At 40.2% G+C, this 24570-nt stretch overlaps 2 protein-coding genes across 3 annotated transcripts; one reads left to right on the top strand and one right to left on the bottom strand.

Annotated features, from left to right (window-relative positions):
* The first annotated feature begins 7171 nt into the window (after positions 1-7171).
* Positions 7172-8929, top strand: LALBA (lactalbumin alpha). The gene is made up of 4 exons (XM_010997486.3): positions 7172-7304; positions 7638-7796; positions 8290-8365; positions 8869-8929. Exons 1-4 carry the CDS (start codon positions 7172-7174, stop codon positions 8927-8929), a joined length of 429 nt encoding a protein of 142 aa, XP_010995788.1.
* A 2923-nt stretch (positions 8930-11852) lies between these two features.
* On the bottom strand, positions 11853-23728 carry LOC105103819 (olfactory receptor 8S1). 2 transcript variants are annotated; one of them, XM_031462225.2, is made up of 3 exons: positions 14910-15709; positions 14372-14381; positions 11853-13249 (listed from the first exon to the last, which is right to left on the bottom strand). In XM_031462225.2, exons 1-3 carry the CDS (start codon positions 15670-15672, stop codon positions 13087-13089), a joined length of 936 nt encoding a protein of 311 aa, XP_031318085.1. In that variant the 5' UTR covers positions 15673-15709; the 3' UTR covers positions 11853-13086. The 2 variants fall into 2 exon arrangements, 1 of the variants encoding a protein (XP_031318085.1); XR_010383056.1 differs by lacking the exons at positions 14372-14381; positions 14910-15709 and adding an exon at positions 23602-23728 and having other exon boundaries at positions 13156-13249.
* Between the last annotated feature and the right edge of the window lie 842 nt (positions 23729-24570).

The following is a 24570-nucleotide window of genomic DNA, read 5'->3' as shown; positions in this document are numbered from 1 at the left end:
TCCAGAAGGAAATCTACTTCAGGATGACACCTGCACCCCAATGTTCATAGCAGCACTATTTACAATAGCCAAAACATGGAAACAGCCTAAATGTCCATCAACAGGTGACTGGATAAAGAAATGGTGGTATATTTATACAATGGAATACTACTCAGCCATAAAAACCGACAACATAATGCCATTTGCAGCAACATGGATGCTCCTGGAGAATGTCATTCTAAGTGAGGTAGGCCAGAGAGAGAAAGAAAAATACCATATGAGATCGCTCATATGTGGAATCTAAAAAACAAAAACAAAAACAAACAAACAAAAACAAAGCGTAAATAAAGGACAGAAATAGACTCACAGACAGAGAATACAGACTTGTGGTTACCAGGGGGGTGGAGGGTGGGAAGGGATAGACTGGGATTTCAAAATTGTAGAATAGACTACACTGTATAGCACAGGGAAATATACACAAAATGTTATGATAACTCACAGAGAAAAAAATGTGACAATGAGTGTGTATATGTCCATGAATAACTGAAAAATTGTGCTGAACACTGGAATTTGACACAACATTGTAAAATGATTATAAATCAATAAAAAATGTTAAAAAAAAAAAAAAGAATATACAGTGGGGAAAAAACCAGTCTTTTCACTAAGTGGTGTTGGGGAAACTGGGCAGCTATATGTAAAAGAAGAAAACTAGAACATTTTCTCACATGGTATATAAAAACAAATTCAAAATAGGTTAAAGACCTAAATTTTAGACCTGAAACTGTAAAACTCCTAGAAGAAAACACAGGGAATATGTTGTTGGCGTTGGTCTTAGTTGGTCTTATTTCTTTGGATCTGTCACCTCAGGCAAAGGAAACAAAATCAACAATAAACAAATGGGTTATAATCAAACTTAAAAGATTTTGCACAGTGAAGGAAACCATCCACAAAATGAAAAGGACATCTACCAAATGGGAGAAGATATTTGCAAATAGTAAGTCCAATAAGGAATTAATATCTAAAATATTTTAAAAACTCATACAACTCAATAGAAAAACAAACAAACAAAAACTTAATTAAAAAATGGGCAGAGGAGAGGAATAGGGATTTTTTCTAAGAAGACATACAGATGGCCAACAGGCACATGAAAAGATACTCAGCATCACCAGTCATCAGGGAAATGCAAATCAAAACCACAGTGAGACATCACTTCACACCTGTCAGAATGGCTACCATCAAAAGGACAAGAAATAACAAGTGTTGGTGAGGATGTGGAGAAAAGGGAACCCCTGTGCTCTGTTGGTGAGAATATAAATTGGCACAGCCACTATGGAAAACAGTATGGAGTTTCCTCAAAAAATTAAAAACAATTACCATGTGATCCAGCAATTCTACTCCTGGGTATTATCTGAAGAAAATGAAAAAAACTAATTTGAAAAGATATATGCACCCCAATGTTCATAGCAGCATTATTTACAATACCTAAGGTATAGAAGCACCATAAGTGCCCATCAACAGATGAATGGATGAAGTTGATGTGGAATATATATATATATATATATATATATATATATATATATATATTCACAATGGAATATTACTCAGCTATAAAGATGAATGAAATTTTGCTATTTGCAACAACATGGATGGATCTTATTGAAGTAAGTCCAGACAGAGATGACAAATACTGTATGTTATCACTTATATGTGGAATATATAAAATAAAACAAATGAACAAATATAACAAAACAGAAACAGATTCACATACAGAGAGCAAACTGGAGGTTACCAGAGGGGGATGAGGTGGGGAGAAGGGCAAAATACGTGAAGGAATTAAGAAGTATAAAGTACTAGATGAAAAATAAATAAGCTTCAAGGATGTAATGTACAGCACAGAGAATATAGTCAATGTTTTATAATAACTTTAAATGGAGTATAACCTATAAAATATCAATTACTATGTTTTACACCTGAAACTAGTATAATGTTATAAGTCAACTGCTCTTCAATAAAAGAATAAATTAAAATGTTCATACCCTGAAAAAAAATCTATACTACCTGAAGTCATCTGCAGATTCAATGCAATCTCTATCAATATTCAATGGCATTTTTCATAAAATGTCTATTTCTAAAATGTCTACTTTAGATAGACAAAACAATGCTAAAATTTGTGTTGAATCACAGAAGCCTCCAAATAGCCAAAGCAATTCTGAGAAACAGCAAAGCTGGAGGAATCACGCTTCCTTATTTCAAACTATGTTATAAGGCTAAAATAATCAAGACAGTATGGTACTAGTATAAAAACAGACACGTAGACCAATGGAACAGAATAGAAGACTCAAATATAAACCTATGCATATACAGTGAACTAATCTTTGACAAGGGAGTCAAGATTGCTCAATGGAGAAATGATAGTGTCTTTAATAAATTGTGCTGGGAAAAACTGGATATTTATATTCAAAAGAATGTGAATTGGACTATCTTACAGTAATCAAAAATATTAATTCAAAATGGATTAAGGACTTAAATGGTATGATTTGAAGTGATAAAAATCCTTGAAGAATCCTATTTTAAGAAAGTTTGCAGAATATAAGCTGCATAGCTTATTACAATAAAAAATAATGTTGATATACCCTCTGGATTACTATTCAGCCTTTAAAAGGAAGGAAATCTTGCCACTTGCAACATGGATGGAACTTGATGGCATTATGCTAAATGAAAGAAGGCAGACAGAAAGACACTTACTGTATGCTTATTCCTATGTGGAACCTAAAAACACTAAATTTACAGAAACAGTAGAATAGTGGTTGCCAGGGATTAGGGAGTGGGGAAATAGGGAGATATCTGTCAAAGGGTACAGACTTCCAGTTATAAGATGAATAAGTTCTGGGGCTCTAACATACAGCAACATACAGCATGGTGATTAAAGTTAACAATACTGTATTACACACTTGAAAGTTGCTACAGGAGTAAACCTTTAACTTTCTCACCACACACACACACACAGAAGTGGTAACTATGTGAGGAATGGAGGTGTTAACTGACTTTATTTTGGTAATCATTTCACAATACATATGTGTACCAAATCATTACGTTGGACACCTTAAACTTATACAATGCTGTACGTTAACTACATCTCAGTAAAGCTGGAAAAAAACTTGAGAGAGAACCCACAAATGTGGCAAAATGGTTGACAGTGGGTCTGTGTGAAGGGTATATGTGAGTTACAATATTTTTACTACTTTATGTAGGTTTAAATTCTTTTTGAAAATAAAAAGTTTGATTAGTTTTCTAAAAAGTAGAAAATAACAAGGAAGACTTGTCATACCAGGTATTAAAACAGATCAAAAATCCACTGCAATGAAATCAATAAGGTATTTGTGTTAGAACAGACAAATACGACAAGTTGAGCAGAAGAGGGAACCCACATAGAATTTCAGATGGATAAAATTTTGAAAAATGACTAGCAAAACAATACATATGTATATAAATATAATAATTGATAAAAATATTGATGGATGTATGGTGGACCATTAATATGTGTTAATGCTACAATGTGTGGCAGGAGAAAATGAGGAGAGGGAGAGGGCAGTCAATCCAAAAAGAAAAGGAAAAAAGGTACCACCTTAACAAAAAATAGGGTGTATGATTCTATCAAAGGTGCTGACGTAAAATTATATAAAATAAGTGTTATATAATGTGTTCATTTTAAAACAAACATTTCATAAGTTAAAAATAAAAATCTATTATGATTTGCATGGAAATTTCTTTACATTCTTAATAATTACATGCATATCAATGTTTTAGCTAATATTCAGTTTAAAAGGTATAATTTGTTTTCATTAGTATATTTTCAAATTGTGTTATGATTTACATTTGTATATTTGCACATTTTGTTGATACTACTGTCAGTTCACAAAAATCAATCAATAGTTCATTTAAGCATGAAAGCAGTTATAAAAATAGTAATGCAAATATGACAATTCAAAATAGTCCCATACAAATTGTGAGCAGGCCTTTGGTGTAGATATGGAATGCAAATTCGTGGTGCTAGGTGATTTTGCAAAAGCAACCAAGGGGAAAAAAAAAAAAGCAAAGGAAAGCAAAGCACCGATAAAAAGCACTTCCTCCCTAAGTTTTATTTGCTTTAAATAACTCTAATTCATTTAAGAATTGGTCTGAATTTAGGTTACAAGTCCAAGATCTAGCTTTGTTGTCCACTTAGTGATAATTTACCTGGATTATGGGAGGAAGCAGAACAAGGTGAGAATATTAACTGTAAAAAGTAACGATAAAAAAAGTAACGATCAATATTATTATTTTTTTATATTTTATTTTTATTGTTTAGTTTATTTGCCAGGGAGGTAATTGGGTTTGTATACTTTTTTTTTTTTTTTAATGGAGATACTGGGGATTGAACCCAGGACCCCATGAATGCTAGGCGTGCGCTCTACCACAGAGCTATACCCTCCCCTAAAGAGCAGTATTATTGTGATTCTTGGGGTGTTCCTTCCAAACGGTAGTCCCGGGCTCTCTCTGTAAATCACCACTCATCTACAGTTTCGGATGACTACTGCCAAATGTGCTTTGAGGCAGATGGTTCTAATTCCTTAACCTCTAGAAATCCGCCAGAGAGGACTGGTTTGAAAAAGCTGATTTGATAAATCCTGATTTTCTTTTCTTTTCTTTTTTTTTTTTTTTTTTTACCACAGACAGCATTGGAGGGAATGAGCATAGCTTCGTAGTGTATTTCTGAAAAATCCAGTGTGTTGTAAGTGCCTCTTCACTTCCTCAGTTCAGATCCTGACCCACATGCAGAGTCCCCTACCTCTCTGGAAAGGGAGCTTTTGGCAGGCGTTTTCCTTCGTCCCGTCTTTCCATACACTTCCTCTTTCAGTGCTGAGATCATTGTTGTTCTTCTTTGGTCCACCTCCAAGAATGGACATCTTTCTCCAAATGTCGTAATTGTTCCCATTAGACATCTATCTTCTGTACTAGATGCCCCCAGATATGCTATTTGATAAATATTTCTAGGAAATAATGGGTTCCTCTTGCCTGAGGCACATTATTTTCTTTTTGCACTTAGCTGTGACTCCTGACCTCGATACTGCTTCAGGGAAGGACACAACTACATGATAGGCAAACAGACTGCTGCCATTAGTCTTGACTGGGCTGGAAGCACAAGAAAGCCCCTGTGATTCCCGCTGTCCCGGCCCACCATTTTATTCTATCACAGGTACTTAGTCAACAGCCCGGGGCAGGAGACATTTTATACCAGACTCCACTGTTGGAAAGACTAATCCTCAGGACTTGCTTTCTTATCTGTCCCCCTCCCACAGGGTTCAAGGTCATCTTCTCACTCCCAGCCATATTTTCAACCATACTTGCTTGGTGTGATAGAATTCCTTTTCCTGTCCTTCACATGCTCCTCCAATGCCTCTGGGTGGAAGGAAGCAGAAATGCAGTGGCAGCACTTTTGCTGTTTCTGGATATGGATCTGTTTGTTATCAGGACTCTCTGCTCATCTCTCTTGGCACACCATGATCCTCCACACCTGCATATACTGGTAATCCATGGTATAGGACATGGGGTAAAACTGAGAGGAGTTTGCCCTGATTCTGAAGGGTGGTATGCTATAACAGTTTGGAATACCTTCAGTTTGGAAGTCTTAAATCCTTTTGTTAGGCAGTTACATAGAGGTGAGCTCTGGGCAGGGGGAGAGGAAGGGGAAAGGAACAACCCAGAACACAAGGAACCTGAGCTGTCAATTAACCAGAGCACAGGGAACCTGAGCTGTCAATCAATCAATCAATCAATCACGAAACCAGGATATAAAAACAGGAAAAACAAAGGAACAGTGCCATTTATCCTCTCTTGGATTGGCCTGCTCCCAATTCTCAGGAGTGTCCTATCTTTCACTGTTCTTTTTTTACTTCACCAATAAAAATCTTGTTTATATCACGCTTTTTGTCTCTTGTCAAAAATCTTTTTTTGGGGTGACTAGGAACCGGAGTAATTCTTATTTCCCTTTCCTTTAAACACCCTTGAGGTTAGCAATTCTCTTTTCCTGGTGACATTTTGGTTGGGATGGACACCCAATGCAATATAAGAAATCAGGTTTAAAGTTTGGGGCCAGAGAGAATGAGCCCTGGCATGAAGGAAGCTACCAGCTATTGGCACCATAACACGAAGCTTGATGCTACCAAGTGGAAGGACTCATTCAGCACTAGTATCTCAACTCTACTGCTCAAGGATACTGATCTTAAAGCTCAGATCCGGAATCTTGTCTTATAGGCTCTAGAGATAAACTACTCCAATCTTGAAGTGCTTAAAGCCCGATCTTCCCACTGGCTTGGGTCACTCTCTTTTGAACCTTCTGTGGCCAATTCTGAGGCTATCCACAAGTTTATTTATGAAAAAATCTTTTACAAGTTATTAGTTTTTAGATTTACAGTGTAGTAACTGGCTAGTTAGTGGTAGTGGTGGTTGCGGGTGGGAAGCCTGATAATAGCTCATAGATCCTGTCATGCACACTTTTCCAGTTCTCTGTTCTGGTGAAGTAGAAAGTCTTTGGATCCAAGTTATGTCTGATTTTTATAGTCTGTGTGGCCATATTCTATTCCTATTCCTGAGCCCTCTGCCCTATATCTGAACCAAAATGTCCAGTGACTCTTCCTGGGCTTTGATTCATGCCTGGTTGACTGGGCAAGTGCCAGCTCTGATCCTGGGACTGCGACATGTGATGACATACACTCCTTTCCCATATTCTGTTTGTCTCTCAGGAGAAGGGGGAGTTGGCCATGAACCCTTTTTGTATTTTCTGATTGCTTCACTTATATTACCCCTGAGGCTTCCTTTGTTCCTGAAGTAGGCTGGGGACATCCTGCTTCCTAGAACCAACCCTACAAGAAGCAAAGATATAGACAAAGCCAAATGGGAAACAGGATCATGCTTGTAACGCTCTCTGAACAGGGAAATATACCCGGTATGGACTAGAGATTCTAGGAGGGAAAGGAAAAATGGGGTGAAGTTATGGAAGGAAGCTGGCAGGCTCAGTGTTTCTTTGTTGGCTTGACCAGTCTCTCTTCATCCTCTTCCTAGTTGTCGGGCTTGATGCCAGGGCATTTCTCCATGAATAAAAGGAGGTGAAGCTGTGTGGTGTCTCCATTTCAGGATCTTGGGGGCAGCCAAAATGATGTCCTTGGTCTCTCTGCTCCTGGTGGGCATCCTGTTCCCTACCATCCAGGCCAAACAATTTACAAAATGTAAGCTGTCCGACGAGCTGAAAGACATGAATGGCCACGGAGGCATCACTCTGGCTGAATGTAAGTTTGCTGGTATCTTGCTTTGCTCCATATTTCATCCTCTTCTCTCTTCCACCCTCTTTTCCTCCTCTTTGCTTCTCTACTTTTAATTCAATTACCTAATAATCCTCTTATCTTCTCTGCTTATCTGTTTACTCTTTTATTACATTTGTTCACCTGTCTTTCCTCTCTCCCATTGTCTGATCCCTTTTGGAACTCTGTCTCATCAAGATGTTCTGTGGTTTGCCATATTTGGAGATGGGCTGGGGAGCCTTTTTCTGTCTGGGGATGCAGCTCCTCTTTTATGCTGTGCACGGACACCCTTGTGATACCTCCTTTTAATCTTTCCTTCAGGGATCTGTATCATATTTCACATGAGCGGTTATGACACAGAAACTGTAGTTTCTAACAATGGCAACAGAGAATATGGACTCTTCCAGATCAACAATAAAATTTGGTGCAGAGACAATGAGAACCTTCAGTCAAGGAACATCTGCGACATCTCCTGTGACAGTGAGTAACCTCTTCCACCCTGTTCTTGTGGGTTTCCCCCCCGCTGGAGCCTACTCCTGGGATAATCTTTTTGGTGTCAGGCACACTTCTGGCTTCACTGCCTTGAACTCCACAGTGACTGTGGGATTTGAATTGACCATACTGACTAAGAGGCTGTTAGAGTTTTTCCTATCACTAAATCCCCAGACAGTCCCTTGAAGTTCACGAATAGATGATCTGAGTTGTTTGGGAATCTTGAAAACTGAGACCTTACCTTTTTAGAGTAAGTCAGTTGATAAGACTGATAATTCCTTTGGAGAGGCCCCAGAGAAGCGAAGGGAGCCCCTACCAAGGGGCAGGCATTACCGTATTAGCTTTCTCGTATAGAAAGGCAACAGGCATAAGCTTCCAGTTCAGAGAGGACCAGACCTACTAGATCCAGAGAAGAGGGAAACTCATTACCTTTCTAGGTAATACTTAGCTCTCTCTTTCCTTTCCCTGTAACCCCTGCCAGAGTTCCTGGATGATGACCTCACTGACGACAAAATGTGTGCCAAGAAGATCCTGGATAAGGAAGGAATTGACTACTGGTGAGTCCCAGTTCTATTTTCTACTTTTTCCTTCCCCTCCTTCTTCTCACCCCTTTAGTTCCAGCACCATTCCACCCATCTCTATTTCCTGGTCATTTAATCTAGAATGTAGTCTTCAAAACAAAACTCAATAAACAGACTCAGGTTTTCAATGTTCAAGCCTCATTCACTCCACTCCTGTTTAGCAAGTGTCCTAACAAGGGTTCCCTAATAGGGGACTGAGGTCCAGGCTTCCCTCTACCTGGACTCAGACGTCTAATTCTACTTGTTTAGTCCTAGACCCTACAGCAAGTCTTTTGTACCACTGCCCTACAATTTTCCTGGAGTTTAAAAAATGGACTTACTCCATTAGGTGGCTCAGTGTCCTGTGCCACCTGGCTAGGACAATCTTTCTGTAATTTTCACTCACTCTTCCACCTCAGCCGTCTTGGGAATAAAGGTATATGGAATTTCGAGCTACAATCCAGTTAGTCAACTTGTGTTGTCTCTTTTTTCACGATCAGGTTGGCCCATAAACCACTCTGTTCTGAGAAGCTGGAGCAGTGGCAATGTGAGAAGTGGTGAATGCCTGCTGTCTTTGCTGCTTCCGCCCTCTCTGTCCTCCTAGAGCGCCTCTTCCCTAAGGCTACCACATTTTGCTTCTTTCTAACCCCTTGAAGCTAGTTTGTCTCTGAGACCTGGGCCCTGTAGTGACACCACTGGACATGAGGACTATTCTCCAGGGATGTGTGACTGGTGTACTGGACTTCTGCTCAGCACCCCTGATAGTGTTTTTGCTACAACAATGGATTCCACATCTGTCCTGAATAAAGGGCCTGATTTTGAGTGGCTGGCTGAATTTCCTTCCTGGGGGGATTTAGGGGAAATAGAATGAGTGGGTGGACACTGAAGCCATGGGTCATAGCCACTTTCCATTTCTACTAAAGACGAAATAGGTTGAACTTATAACATTAGGATGGAGGTTGCTTTCTGTATCAATTCAACAAACCACCTGACTTATTCAAGGAACTATGGATGAGATCCAAAATTGGCTAAAAGTAAAGTGTCTCTTCCCTGAAGGACTGGTGGGAAAGATAAGATAAACATTAATATATAATTATAATACAAGAAATAGTGTCATAAGCATCATGAGAGAGGTTAGAAATGTGCCCTGAGTGTTCATAAGAGGAAAGATAATTTATATTTGATGAGGGGCTGTGGGAAAAAAGGGGATCAAAGAAAGATGTGTGACAGGAGTAACATTTCAGCTTGTTTTAAAGTACTGGTGGGATTTTGACAGATGGAGATGTGAGGTGGGAAAAGGACAGCAAGGGCAGGGGCTCCAAGGATCTGAAATGTGTGACTTGAGTGGGTGGAGGGGTTTCCTTACCCCTGAGATCAGGAAATGGGAGCTATGAGAGGAACGCTTTCTAAAAACAAGTGGTAAGAACAGAGGACCCTTACAGCGAGCTCAGCAAGTGAAGAATCTGGACACCTGGGGCCCTTTGGTTTGGACCCTGCACTCCATTACTCTTCCTTGCTGCTTCGCTGGTCTGCAAGGAGGGTGTTTGCAGAACTTTATTTATTCTAATTTGATTAAGAGAAATGTGATAGAAGGAGAAACAGGAGATTTGAGTCCTGAAGTCTGTTTCGGCTTCTCAGTGATGGTCCAAACCTGGGCAAGTCATCTCCTTCCTCTGTGGCTCAATTTTCTCATCTTTAAATGAGGGTTTTGGTCTAGGTTGTTTTTCTGAGCTCTCTTCCTGTTTTGACAATCCAGCATTCGAAGATTCCAATTTAAATGATCCCACTTCTGAATTAGCGGAGTTATCTTCCAATTCCCTATACCCGCTGGGGCTTTAGGCAGTCAGACCATATTTCTCTCCGCTCAGAGACCAGCAGCTCCCAAATGAAGCCCCTGAGGCCTCGTTTGGGTCTTACAGGGCCAGGCAAGGGAGGCATGGCCTCTCCAATACTTAATGAAAACAAATTCTCAGGAAATAACTTGGTAATCATCATATGATTTTAGTGGGAATTTAAACACGTGACACATCTCCCAGGGTATTGCATGCTATTCCCTTCCTGATCATGGGACAAAGCCTTTTCCTAAAGTCTCCAGGGTTTTAGGAGTAAGCCCGGGGTAGGGGTGTGTGTGGGAGGGCAGGGTTGGATGGCCATTCCTCCCACTGATCTCACACGTCTACTTATTACTCTGCCTCAGTAATACACTCAGGAAGGCATATGCCTTGGAAAACATGAGACCAGCGCCACCAAGTGGCCAGAGCAGAAATGCAACTAAAGCTGGGACCATTTTTGCTCAGCTCCATAGCTCTGGACTTCACTCTACAGAGAAATATCCTGATCTTGGAAATTTCACACGTGGGTGTACCATATATGAGGCCATAATTTTTAGAGGGCTTTGCTGAAGGAAACTAACAATTGCAAAGAGGATCTTAGCCTGAAGGTCAAAGGATCAAGAAGAGATAGAAGCCAGGGAGTTGGCACAGAAGTAATCTCGACTGAGGCAGACCGCCTGGCCTTTGGGTAGAAACAGGACAGGAAACTACTGTTCTCTTCCTGAGAACTCTCTTGGGAGCTGAAAGGGAGGTGGGGATGGCAGCTGAGTATTTGTTCTGCTTTCTCCAGCTCCCTCCCCTTCCTCTAGGCGTGGAACAAGTCTGGAGCCAGGCAGGGGTCTAAGTGTCCCAGGCTAGGGCGGGTGGTGAGGAGGCTCAGGGCAGGGGCCTTCAGAGTGCGTGCATTTGACCAAGCTCTGTGAGGAGGACCCAAGGCGGTCTCCCAAAATGTGGACCCTTTTTCTCTCTTTCTCTCCCGATCTCTCCTCCACGCTACTTTCCTCTGACATCCATATTGTTGTGCAGGCAGGAATTTTACTGGATACAATAAATGTTCCTTTTTTTACTCCCTCTTCTCTATCATTTGTTCATTTTTTCACACTGATGGAGAGCCTATTAAGTGACAGAACCATGCTAGACATAGGAGATACAGATGCTGCCAGACAGGGGATTTGCTCTCAAGATTTGCACTTTAGAGAGGATACTCCCTCCTGTATCCTAAGTTCATGCAAGAGAAAGGACTCTTCAGACAGATCCATCATTCATTCCTTCATTTACTCCTTAATTGGTCAAGAAATAGTTATTAAAGATTTACTATTTGCTATGTTCTACTTTAGGTGTTTCTTGTTACGAACAAAGAAAGGAGGTGACACACTTACTTCATTTCATTTCTTTCTCTGTTACTGGAGCTATAGATCTTGCCAGGGAATTTTTTGGGGATGAGAACAAAGGAGGAGTTGAGTCTTAGTACGAAGATGGGACTCTCCAGAATGCAGGGGGATATTTGCTAGTGGTCAGATGGGTTGATTTACACTTTGTGCACAGACAAAAGTAAAAGAGAGAGGGAGAGGCAGAAGGGGAGGGGTAGAAAGGACAGAAAAAGAGAGGAAACATCAATAGCTGTAGAAATGGCCAGTGAAGCTGTGAGGATTAGTCATTACTTTTCTTCTTTTCCTCAGTTTTATTGAGAGACAGACACACATTACTGTATACATTGAAGCCGTAGAGCATGATGGTTTGATTTACATATATTGTGAAGGGAGTATTGCAGTAGGTTCAGCTAATATTCATCATCTCATATACATACAACATAAAGAGAAGAAAAAAGGAAAAAAATTTTCTCCTTGTGATAAGAACCCTTGAGATTTACTCTGTTAACAACTTTCCCATATAGCACACAGCAGTGTTAACTATAGTCACCGGTGTTGTACATTACATCCCTAGGACTTACTTATCTTACACTGGAAATTTGTACCTTTGACCACCTTTCTCCAAACCCCCCTCCTCCCACTGTTTGCCTCTGGTAACTATATGTCTGATCTTTTTTTCTATGAGCTTGTTTGTTTTTAGGGTCTGCATATAACTGAGAGCATCCAGTATTTGTCTTTCTTTGTCTGATTTATTTCACTTGGCATAATGCCTTCAGGGTCCAGCCATGTTGTCACAAATGGCAGAATTTCCTTATTTTATATGGCTGAATAATATTCCATTGGATATATACACAGCATACCTTCTTTATCTACTCATCCATTGATGAACATTTAGGTTCTCTTCACATCTTGGCTATTGTAAATATTGCTGTTATGAACACTGGGATACAAATATCTTTTCCCTATTGAAGTATAGTTGTGGTAAAATATTATTTAAGTTACAGGTGTACAATACAATGATGCACAATTTTTAAAGGTTATACTCCTTTTATAGCTATTATAAAATATTGGCTATATTCCCTGTGTTGTACAATATATCCTTGTAGCTTATTTTATACCTAATAGTTTGGACCTCTCCCTTCCCTCTCCCCACTGGTAACGACTAGTTTGTCCTCCATAGCAGATAACTTTTTGAGTCAGCATTCTCATTTCCTTTTCAATTCCAGAAGTGGAATTGCTGGATCATGTGATGTTTCAACTTTCAGTTTTTTGAAGCTCTTCCATATTGATTTTTTGAGGATTTTCTTGTGTGGTAACTGGGCCCCCATGGATGGTGCCTTCAGTTCTGTGGAGGTTCTCCCATCTTGCTTGACTGGAGGAGGGCACTGGTGTCAGAGGAACTAAGGCTTCTGTTTTGGAAAAAAATGAACGCTGAGATAGCTTAGCGATGATAGCTGTTTCTGTCTCCTCTTCCCACAACTTTTCCTCCAGTTATGAGGAGGCAGTGGAGCCTGGCTTAGAAGGTGAGCCTGGGCTTCCTGGCCAGCATTCTCCTCAGAGCTGCCTTCACCTCCTGGTTCTTCAGACTGTAGATGAGGGGGTTTAGCAGCGGGGTCACCACACTGTACTGCACGGACAGCACTTGCTCCAGGGCTGAGCCGGAAGCTGGAGTCATGTACCTTGAAGGGAATTGCACAAACGAGTGAACTGAGCTCAGGACAATGGACACAATGCTATTGGCAGACACGGTCCATCCCATCCCGGAGACTCTGCAAAGAGGGTCCTCTGAGCTGAGTCAACCGTCACTGGTAGAAGCGTCTAGCAATGACTGAATTATCGGTGAGAAGTCAGTCATATCTGCCTGTAGACGCCTTCATATATGAGCGATCTTGTGCAGAACGTTATAGGAGCTGCCCCGAGGAAAAAGGGAGTTAGTTCTGCAGCATATCAAGTGCTGCAGGATAAATTAGAGCTAAAAATGATCTCATGCATTTCTGGGGAACTTCATACTTTTCAAAGCATCTTTCCTTAATAGTGATGATGATCATACGAAGACATTTTTCTCTTCTTTTTTCTATATATACAACTATATGTTCTCATTTATTGATGACTGTTTCTTACAAAACTGTACACTAGTCTAAGAATGCTATCATTTTTCCTAATGTTTATGGTCTGGGAATTACCCCATAATCACAGCACATTATGTTTACGGTGCTTAGTGGAACAGACATTTGTTCTTTTAGGTGCATTTTTTTCCCCTTGGCTTTGAAAAGAAGCCAAGCTTGGAAAATAAAATGAAAGATAAAAATGTGTTTAGCATGAGACATGAATCCAAAATAATAAGATTCCATTTTTGGAAACATCTTGTTAAGTGTCACTGGGAGTATTTCCCAAAGAGGCATTAATTTGTGTGTGTGTGTGTGTGTGTGTGTGTGTGTGTGTGAGACGGTGCCATCATCATTGGAATGTTCTTTGTGGGTTCTGGTGTGCTTGGTTAAAAGACAGCCTCAAGTGAGCTCTCCTGGACCATTCCTTATCTTTTTCCACCCCTGACTTCTCTCCAAGTAACAAGTAGGTGAGAAAAACATAGAGCACTTTGTGCAAATCCATCTCTAGTTAGTTCACTAGTAGAGAGCACAGACTGTTACCCATTCTATCTCCTGGTAAGTGAAGACTCGTCAGCTGGAGCTGTTTATGTCTGAGAGAAACATGGTAGGAAAGAGCATGAGATGCGAAGTCAGTGAGATTTGGTTTCTATTACAGCTGCATTACTGGCTTGTTCGGGAGCTTTGAGAAAGTACCTGGTTACCCCTGAAACTGAGATTTCTTACCTGACAATGGGGTTAATAATATTTCTCTTAAATTGTGCTACATACTAAAATTGAGCTTGTTTGTATAAAGCAGCTGTCGTATAGTAGGTACCTAAAGAAAAGTTACAGAACAAATAAGCCTGGAAACATCACCTTCCAGGAGGAAGGAAAAGAGGCATCTATTTCAAGGATGATATGTTTTGATTTTTGTCTAGCACTGAATAAAACTCCACCAAAGGCTCTCTGATTTCCTTATGAGAACTCCCAAATCATAGGTTAATGGAAGTAGGAAAATCTTTAGTTCTTGTATAAGCTTATTTTCAGAGTTAGACAACTGAGGAAAGAAAATGGATTTTATTTTTCTAATTCACACATCTAGTCCACAGCAGAGCCAGAGCTAGAACCCAGGCCTTCTGAATTCCATACAGTTCTTTTCCTACTACTTTGCAATGCTCTGTTCTACAGACCGAGGCTACTTTAGAGTGAGAAATGCCTACATTTCCACTCAGGAGGTATAGTAGTGACATACCCGATCCATAAAAGATGGTGACCACGAGAAAATGAGATGAGCAGGTAGAGAAGATCTTGCTCCGACCCGTGGCAGAGTTGATGCCCAGAGCTGTCATGATGATACGGTTGTAGGAACCCAGCAACAGGACAAGGGTGCCAAGGCCCAGGACCACCATGGTGGTCAGGATGGAGGCAATGCTAATGGAAGGGTCAGAACAGGCCAACAGTAGCACAGGGGGAAGCTCGCAGGCAAAACTGCGGATGAGGTTGGGGCCACAGAAGTGATGCTGGGCCAGGAGGATGGTGTTAACCAGTCCGGTCCCCATTCCAATGGCCCAGGATGCTGCCACCAGGCTGGTACACACTTTCCTATTCATAGCCACCACATACAACAGCGGGTGGCACACAGCCTGGAACCGGTCATAGGCCATGACTGAAAGGAGACAAGCTTCAGTGGCCCCAGAAAAGATCACCAAGGAGATCTGGGTGAAACACTTAAGGAGGGATATAGTCTTCCACTTGGAAAGAAGGTTCTCCAGCAGTTTAGGCACAATGATTGAGGAGTAGGAAGCATCCAGGAAGGAGAGGTGACAGAGGAAGAAGTACATGGGGGTGTGGAGGTGGGAGTCAGTACTGATCACCAGCAGCATCAGCAGGTTCCCCGTGAGGGTCAGGAGGTAGATCCCCAGAAATAATACAAACAGTGCTACCTGGGTCTGAGGGTTGTTGGATAGTCCCAGGAGAATAAACGCAGTGACTGTGGTTACGTTGCCAGCTTCCATGGAGCATTCGTTTCCCTTCAGAGGGACAAGAACAGAAAAGAATGCGCAAATGCGTTATGGGTCTCGGAGCATGGCTGGGGATGAGGCACTATGAACAAAGCTTCGGGGCTGACCCAGGACAGATTATGTAGCGGAGGCAACCCGGCCATGTCAGCTCTCATCAACTCTTTCCAGCTCAGGGCAATAATCTATTGGCCAAGGTGGAGAAGGTGGGAAGGAAGAGTGTAGAGAATCAAACCTAGAAAGGAAGGAGAGGAGAACAGAGACTATTCACACTGGAGAAGGAAAGGGAGTTGGAAGCCGACTCCAGAGCCCTGAGAAGTGCTGTTCTCCAGCTCCAAAAGGAACTGAGTTCAAACCACAGGAAGGCTCACTGGCAGAGTGAGTAAACAATAAACATTTTGGCCAATCATCTGGTTGACAGACCTTGATGCTTGTTTGAATAGAGGTAGAGGTATTGCGACACCTGATGATGGTGCAAGAACTTTCTCTGTCACTGTACGTTCATGAATAAGTCACCTGAGTTTCTCATTTTAAAAAATCTGGGAATACTGGATGGTTTCTGAAGTCTGGTCCAGCTTAGAAATTCTAAAGATTGGGAGACAGTCTTCCTTGAGTATCCCTGGACCTAAATGGAAACCTCTTCTCCCTTTCTGTGTCAACCCAGGCAGAAGTGGCACATGAGTATGCTGGTTCCACGGACACCAGGCGGGAGGAAGCCCTCAGACGGGAGATGAGGGCTGTGCACATCAGTTATCCTAAGGGCTCACCATCCCAGGGTTCTTGTGAGTTTACAACGCCCACTGTTCATGCTGTAATCTCAGGACTTAACCTGAGACCCTTTGAAGGCTGTGCTATTCTCTGAGTTGGTACCAGGGGATTTGGATAAAGCCAAGTCAAATTTGGACCACCTTCTATGCATCACAGGGATGGTAAGGGGAAAAAAGAGGAGAGCTAAAAGAACGCCTAGAACACTTAGTAAAATGGACAGTTAAAGGGTTTAGCGTAGAGCGGAGGAAGGTGCAATGTTTACTCCTCACCCCATGAAGGGTAACTCAGGAGAATGATAAATGAGGATCTGATCTCTATTCATGGCTTGCACACTCATGGGTTCCCAGACTGGATAGTTTTAGGAGATGGATTTGCATGAGATGATGTGTCTTCACTGGGCTCCCTAGGCCAACAAGAGACAGTCAGTGGAGGATGCTCAATGGCTCACTTTCCAACTCTGGAGGAAAGGCCACAGATATGGCTAGGGCTCTGTGAGCTTCCCTCAACTTTGTCCTTCCTTTAGAAGACGCAGGGGTGGAACTTCTGAGCGAGGAAATATCCCTCTAGTCTTTATGTCGAAGGGAAGCCTTCTTGACTTTGTTTCCCAAATAACAATGGCCAGAGGGACTTGATCTGAGCTCTAGACCTTGGAGAGTGCTGGAGGCCCCTGGAGAGGCCCTTAAGCAGGAGGCCTGCTCTGAGCTGAATGAGTTCTCCAGGGCCAACCATTCCTCCCCTGTATCATCTTGTTTTAGTGGGTTGCATCATACAGGAGGTGCCCTAGCGTGGCCAATAATTTCTAAAGATAAAAATGTAGAGTTCTAAGGTTTCTTAGTTCTAAATCTTCAAATTCTCACCCTTCCTCTCTCCCTCCTTCCTTTCCTTCTCATTTGGTTATATTTTAAATATTTATAATTATAAAAAGATAATGATAAACGATAGAAAATAAAAAAAAAGATATTGAATGCATTTTAAAACTGAAAAATACATTGAAAATATTTTAATGATAAAAATAATAATTTACTATGTCACACAAAATTAATTCTTTGATGTGTTGCAATTCAAAAAATCCAAATACATTAAAAACTTTAAAATAAAATTTTAATTGCGGTAAAAACTTTTCATTATGGAAAATTTTAAGCATATACAGAAGTAGAAAGAATAGTGTAATAATTCTTCCGTATCCATCACTCAGCTTCAACAGTTACCAACTCATTGACTGTTACCCAGCTCTGACCACATGGGGCTGAAAGATGTGGTCTCTACCTTACGTGAACAGTCAAGAGTCTGAAACATGGGAATGTTCTGCTACTGAAAGGTACAAGGGAAGGATAGATATTGAAGAGCAATTATCAGTCTTTGCCGTGGAAGAGGATTGAATGGTGGTTGATTGAATAAATTCCTAGGAGTTAACAAAGCAACAATACAGAAGGAGCTTGGTCCTTTCACTCTGGACCATCCATATATCTCTGGACTTAAGAGAAAAATAATCTTTTATTGTATTTGATTCACTTTATTTTGGGAATCTCTTCTATAACAGCTTAGCCTTTGTCTTCCTAAGACAGATTTCCTAACCCCAGTTGTCTCCAACTTCCCACCACCAAAAATAATGTTGCAAGAAACATGTTTTTTTCCATGCCTTCAGAAGCATGTCTATTATGTTTGAGAGGATACATCAGGTGTTCTCTGTTACAAGGGGTAAAAGGAAATCTCATTACAAACTGGAAAAGGTGAAAAGTAAAACTTTTTTTTTGCAAAAGCATGAATTACATACTCAGAAATAGATCTGTGTTTAATATAAATTACATAATTCCTAGTCATCTATGGTTATGTTTATAACTTCATATGGATAATGAATTAGGCTCAAATAAGCTATAATATTTCATAGACTTCAGGACCATAATTTTTCATACATCATAAAATACATTTTGATATACCAAAGAAATAAGACTTGCATTTAAGTAGATGTTTTAAACATCAGTAATCCACAGCTACAAAGCTCTACTCTTGATAGCATTTACATTTTTGGGGAGTCACCCAATCTCCAAAGGACAAAAGCAGACAGTAGAAGCAGTGTAACATATGCACAGAAGTTGGTACTGTAAAGGCTATAAAGATTTGCAGCATACAATATTGCTAATTGTTAGAGAACTGCAAATCAAAACTATGATGAGGTATCCCCTCACACCAGTCAGAATGGCCATCATGAAAAAGTCTACAAATAATAAGCGCTGGAGAGGGTGTGGAGAAAAAGGAATCCTTCTACACTATTGGTGGGAATGTAAATTGGTGCAGCAACTATGGAAAACAGTCTGGAGCTTCCTTAAAAAACTAAAAACAGACCTACCCTATGATCCAGCAATCCCACTCCTGGGTGAATATCCAGAGGGAACTCTAATTCAAAAAGATACCTGCACCCCGGTGTTCATAGAAGCACTATTTTTAATAGCCAAGACATGGAAACAACCTAAATGTCCATCGACAGATGAATGGACAAAGAAGATGTGATATATACACTATATATAAAAAAAGTGACATAATGCCATTTGTAGCACCATGGATGGACTTAGGGATTATCATATTAAGTGAAGTAAGTCAGACAGAGAAAGACACATATCATATGATGCTGCGTATATGTGGAATCTAAAAAAAATACAGATTTTATTTGCAAACCAGAAATAGACTCATGGACACAGAAAACAAACTGTTGTTACCAGTGGGGAGAGTGGGGAGAGGGATAGATTAGGAGTTTGAGATTAACAGATACACAGTACCATGTATAAAACAGATAAACAACAAGGACCTACTGTATAGCACAGGGAACTATACTCAATTTCCTGTAATGAGCTGTAAAGGAAAAGACTCTGAAAAAAATGCTTATGTATATGTGTAACTAAGTCACTTCACTGTACACATGAAACTAAAATTGTAAATCAACTGCACTTCAACAAAAAATAAGAATTAAATAAAAAAAGATTTGCAGCATAGTGAGAAGATGCCTTCTGCTCCTTTATATTGTATACAAATTACATGAATTGTGTTGTATATCTCTTGCTCCACTGTCCAGCTATCCTGTCATTTTCTGCTCTGTTGATCAAATACAGAATGGCTTTGCATCCAAGCAGAGGATCCACAGGGTTGCAGTCTGTCAAAAGAGAACAAACTGACAGCAAAACCTTTGAAATAGTCAGAGGTACTCCAGTTGTCCTTAAGGATGTCCAGATGGATGACTCCCAGACTGTTAATGTTGCAGTGATAGATTCTGTTGCAGAAAGTAAACTTTGGTGTGGACAATAAGATGAAATTGTGATATACAGAAAAAAACACACAACCTTCATATACAGAACGTGGTGGACTAAGTGTAGTCAATCTCGATTCATAAATGTTCTCCCTTGGCCAGCATTGCAGTTAGGTGGGGAGAATCCAGGCTTACTTCATCTAGCTCCTCCTGAATTCTTTGAGCACTGGTGGATAATTTAGCAGTGGTTTTGCTAGAGAGTTTGGTGCTTTTCTTCAGCTGGGAGGCAGAAAGTTTTCTTGCTTATTCCTTAGGCTTTGGAGTGGCTGGGTCTTGACCATCCACATCTGAATTACCACTGTTGGTCTGGGGCTCTCATTCTCAGACATCTGCCTATCACTGGACATCTTGGTGAAATTATTTCTTAGAAAACTCTGCTGCCTGCTCAGGCCACTCGTTGGATGCTATACTTGGTGGGGAGGAGGCGGGGAGGGAGAAAAGGAAGCCGAGAAAGTTCTAGGTGGGGAGTGTGGAACGTTGAAAGTTGGAGGGGGTTGTCTGCAATAAACACTTAATACCTGTTTCCTTAGGAACTTACATAATAGTAATTAGAGAATTTTAGCCAGTTGAACAATACCTGAGTCATAGTAGACAATAGACATAATTTGATCAAGTATTGATCCTGCACTGCTGTGGTTGCACCAGCTTTCACTGTAATGCTTGAGTGTTTCTCTATCACTAAACACTAGCCAACCAACTGATATTTGGTAGTCTATCAGATGTGAAGTGCCTTCTCCTTGCTATTTTAATTGCTAATGAGTTTAATCATCTCTTCATACATTCTTTAGTCATATGCGTTTCCCTCTTACAGAAGGAATATACTGTTTCATATACTTTGTTTTCCCTACTGGGTTTTCCTTCCTTGTTGTTTTGAAGGACTTGCTTGTATAGTCTAGAACTGATCTCTTGTCAGTTTTACATACTACAAATCTCTTCTATCATGTTTCTATTATCTTTGTCCGGGGTGTTCCTCATTGCCCCTAACCTTTTAAATTGATGTATCCAAAATTATTATTATTTTTTGCCTTATGGTTTGTGCTGTTAACATTTAGTCTGAGAAGTCCTTTGCCATGCTAACTCACAAAGATATTCTACTTTTTCTTATACTAACTTTATAGCTTTATCTTTGACATTTAGGTTTACTGTATAAATGCAGAGGTAGTGTTAGATAGGGATCCAATTTGAATTTCTTCATATAATATCAGCTTTCCCTTTATATAATCTACATATTTCCCATTGATTTTTGTGGCAACTTGAGCAAATGTTAATTTCCTATACATACGTAAATTTCTCACTGGGCTGTCATTGGTTTGTTTGTCCACCTCACTCTTTTTCTTACTGTGTCCTTGTAATATTGCCTAATATCTAGGAAGGCAGTTATCTTCCCTTCTTTCTTTTCTTTTTAAGAGATTGACTTAGATATTCACAAATCTTTATTCTTCCATATGAATATTAGAGTAAGTTTATTGAGATTCTTAAACAATCTAATAGGAATTTTAATTGGTTTCATGTTAAGGTTATAGGTTAAAATGGAAGAAAATCTGAAATATTTTTAGTAGTTAATGATCCCATCCAAAGCATGGAGTGTTTCTCCATTTAGTCAAAGAATTTTCAATGTCTTTTATTAGAATATGAACGTTTTTCTCCATAGAAAGTCTTCGGTATTCTACATTAGGTTAAATACTAGAAACTTAATAACTTTTGTTGCTTTTGTTAATAGTATTTTATTGTTGATTTTATTTTTTAATTGGTTATTTTTGGTGTAAATACATTCTATTGATTTTGGTAATTTGATCTTGTAACTAAACTTGCTTTTTGGTTCCAGAGGTTAATTTTGTTGGGTTTTCTAAGTAATGATTATACCATCAGGTAACAGGGTGATAATAATGATTTTCTTATGTAGATGACAATACTATAATGCAGCAACAATAACAACAAAATTAAACAGTAGGGGTGTAGTTGGCAAGGTTACTTTATGCCCAGTCTTAAAGACAGGGCTTCTAGAAATCATCAACAAAATGAAAAGGCAACCTACAGAATGGGAGAAAATATTTGCAAATTATATATCTGATAAGGGGTTAATATCCAAAATATGTAAAGAATTCATACAACTAAATAGCAAAACAAACAGATGAACAAAAAACAATGAAAAAACCTGATTAAAAAATGGACAGAAGATGTGAAGAGACAATTTTTCAAAGAAAACATACACATAGCCAAGAGGTACATGAAAAGATGATCAACATCACTAATCATTAGGAAATGCAAATTAAAATCACGAAATATTACCTCCCACATGTTAAAATGGCCATTATCAAAAAGATAACAAGTATTGGCCAGGATGTGGACAAAAGGGAATCCCCTTGGGAACACAGATTGGTTCAGGCACTATGGAAACCTGGATGCATATTTCTCAAAAATATAAAAACAGAACTATCATATGGTCCAGCAACTCCACTTCTGGGTATTTACCTGCAGAAAACTAAAACACTAACTTGTGCTAAGTTCACTAATTTGAGATATGTATTTTTTCTTTAATTAGCAGAAATCTTTGGATGTTCAACAACCTGGTTTGTTCTTGCAAAACGCCTATATATCCTGGCTCCTCCCTTCCTATGACTGTTTAGCTCCCATAAACTAACTCCCTGAGGGAAAGAGGTTTTTTTTTTGTACTAACGGGGAGAGTTAGATATGTTTCCAATGATAAAGACTCAAAGGATCCAAAATGGCAATTCGTATAAGTCTATAATTTGTATGAAAAAGATATAACATAGCAACAGCATTAAAATAAGGATACACACCACAGCCAAAGCCTGCCTCACAGCAAGGAGTCCAGAGAGGACTGGAGGGAGTCAGTTGTCCTCTCTCTGCAGGGTCTTACCAGCATGTGCTTTTATTGTTAGAGCTGCTCCAGGCCCTTGCTCAAAACCTGCCAACCCCCCACGTTTAGCAGGAGTGAACATAAATCTTCAAGTTAAAGTGTCTAGAGATAAGAAAGGAAGACACACACACACACACACACACACACACAACCAGCTGAGACCAAGATGGTGATGAATCTGACCTCCAACAGACCCTGAGTCTCATTATATGTTGATTTTACTGCATTAGCATATTATATGACACAACTACCAGTGGCCAGGACTGGACATTAAGGAACAAAATATGGATACAAAAAAAGTGGTGGCACCCACTCCCTGGAAAAAGACCTGCCCTTTCCCCAGGAGATTAATGCATATGTCCCCTCATCCTTAGCCTCACTCCTCCTCCCTTTATCTCTACTCTTTAAAATTAAATCACCCTCACCAGGTGGGCGAGAAGTTGATTTGTGAACTTAGTTCCTGCTTCCCCATTCTTTGGCCACTGAATAAAGCTTGTGCTGTGTTGATCTCAGCTTCAGTTTCATTATTCGTCTACTTGAATCCGAACAGAAAAAGAATCACCTCCCACCCAGGCAGAGAACCTTGGCCAGGCTAGAGACCGAGCAGGGTCCACACATCTCAATTTTGTAACACTTTCTCTTGATTAGAAACCATCAACTTGTGCATGAAACACATCAGAATCGGGGGCTCAGACTTCTCGAATGTTTATGACAGATCACTCCCTTGATTCCATCTAGTAAACTAGCAGCTGCCCCATGAAGCATCCTTGCAGTAGTAGCAGCCATTTAAAGAGCCAAGGTGAGCCCAAACATTCCCTCAGGAGCAAGTAAATGTTCTCTTCTGCTCAACAGTATTCAAGGACAGGGACGTTGAACCTGGGCCTAAAATTCTCAGTAGCCATTTCAACAAGGGCTCATCAGGGAGCTGCTTTTAATACACGACAAAATGTCTCAGTGCTTTCACTCAGCAATCCCTTACCTTCGTGGCTTCTTGCCCTCCATCGTCAGCTGGTCCCACTTGAATTACCTTTTTATTTGTAATTCGTCTTGCAGGTGTAGCCAGTTATGGGTACGGTTGCCCAGGTTCCCTCAGCTGGAACTCCGTTTCCTGGCCAGAGAGAGCGAAGCTCAACCAAAGGAGATTCTGAGCTTTTATTTTTGTGAACATTGAGTGCAGCAACCACGGAACTGAATTTTAGAGGAACTGCCGTGTGCTTGAAGTTTCCTGCTCATCCATTTTGCTAGACTTCAAGACTTAGGTTTTATCATTTTCAGATTCCACTAGAAGGTGTTACTATCAGTAACTGATTTCAGAGCATGTGCTACTTCAAACCAAGGGTGACACAGCAACCGTCTGGCATCAATGACTCATTTTCACCCCTTTTATCAGAATCATATTTTTTCTATTTAAATAATGCCTTAGTCAGATGAGGTGGGGGTGGATGGGTTTCTGATCCTAACTGAACTAATGGCAGCAGTCAGACAGTGTTTGATCATTAAGGGATACTCACAGGGTCCCAAATAACAATGCTTATAAATCTATGATTATTGCAGGAAAAAGATACAACATAGCAATAGCATCAAGTAAGGATAAACCTTACAGCCAAAGTCTGCCCCCTAGCAAGGCATCCAGAGACCTAGCACGAGCTCTAAATGTCCTCTCTTTGCAAGGCCAGGCCAGGAGACACTTCTTTCACAGATCTGGAATCACTGATGGGTGCATGGGACACTTTGGGGCCCGGGAGCCCAAAAGGAGTCTAGACTGATCTTATGTGCTATTGATCACATAGGCACATTCTTGCTAAGTAGCCAGCCCCAACAGCACAGGCTTCCGTGAGGTCTTACTGAGACCAGATGCAAATCATGAATCTCATTGTTATCGATAAACAAGGCTGATGCATTGGGATATACTACCTTAGAACTCACCTTGAACCTATGGATACAAAGT

Source organism: Camelus dromedarius, chromosome 11 (assembly GCF_036321535.1).
Source record: "Camelus dromedarius isolate mCamDro1 chromosome 11, mCamDro1.pat, whole genome shotgun sequence".
Lineage (NCBI taxonomy): Eukaryota > Metazoa > Chordata > Mammalia > Artiodactyla > Camelidae > Camelus > Camelus dromedarius.
The sequence above is the reverse complement of the archived record's forward strand: the minus strand, read 5'-3'. Positions and strand labels throughout refer to the sequence as shown.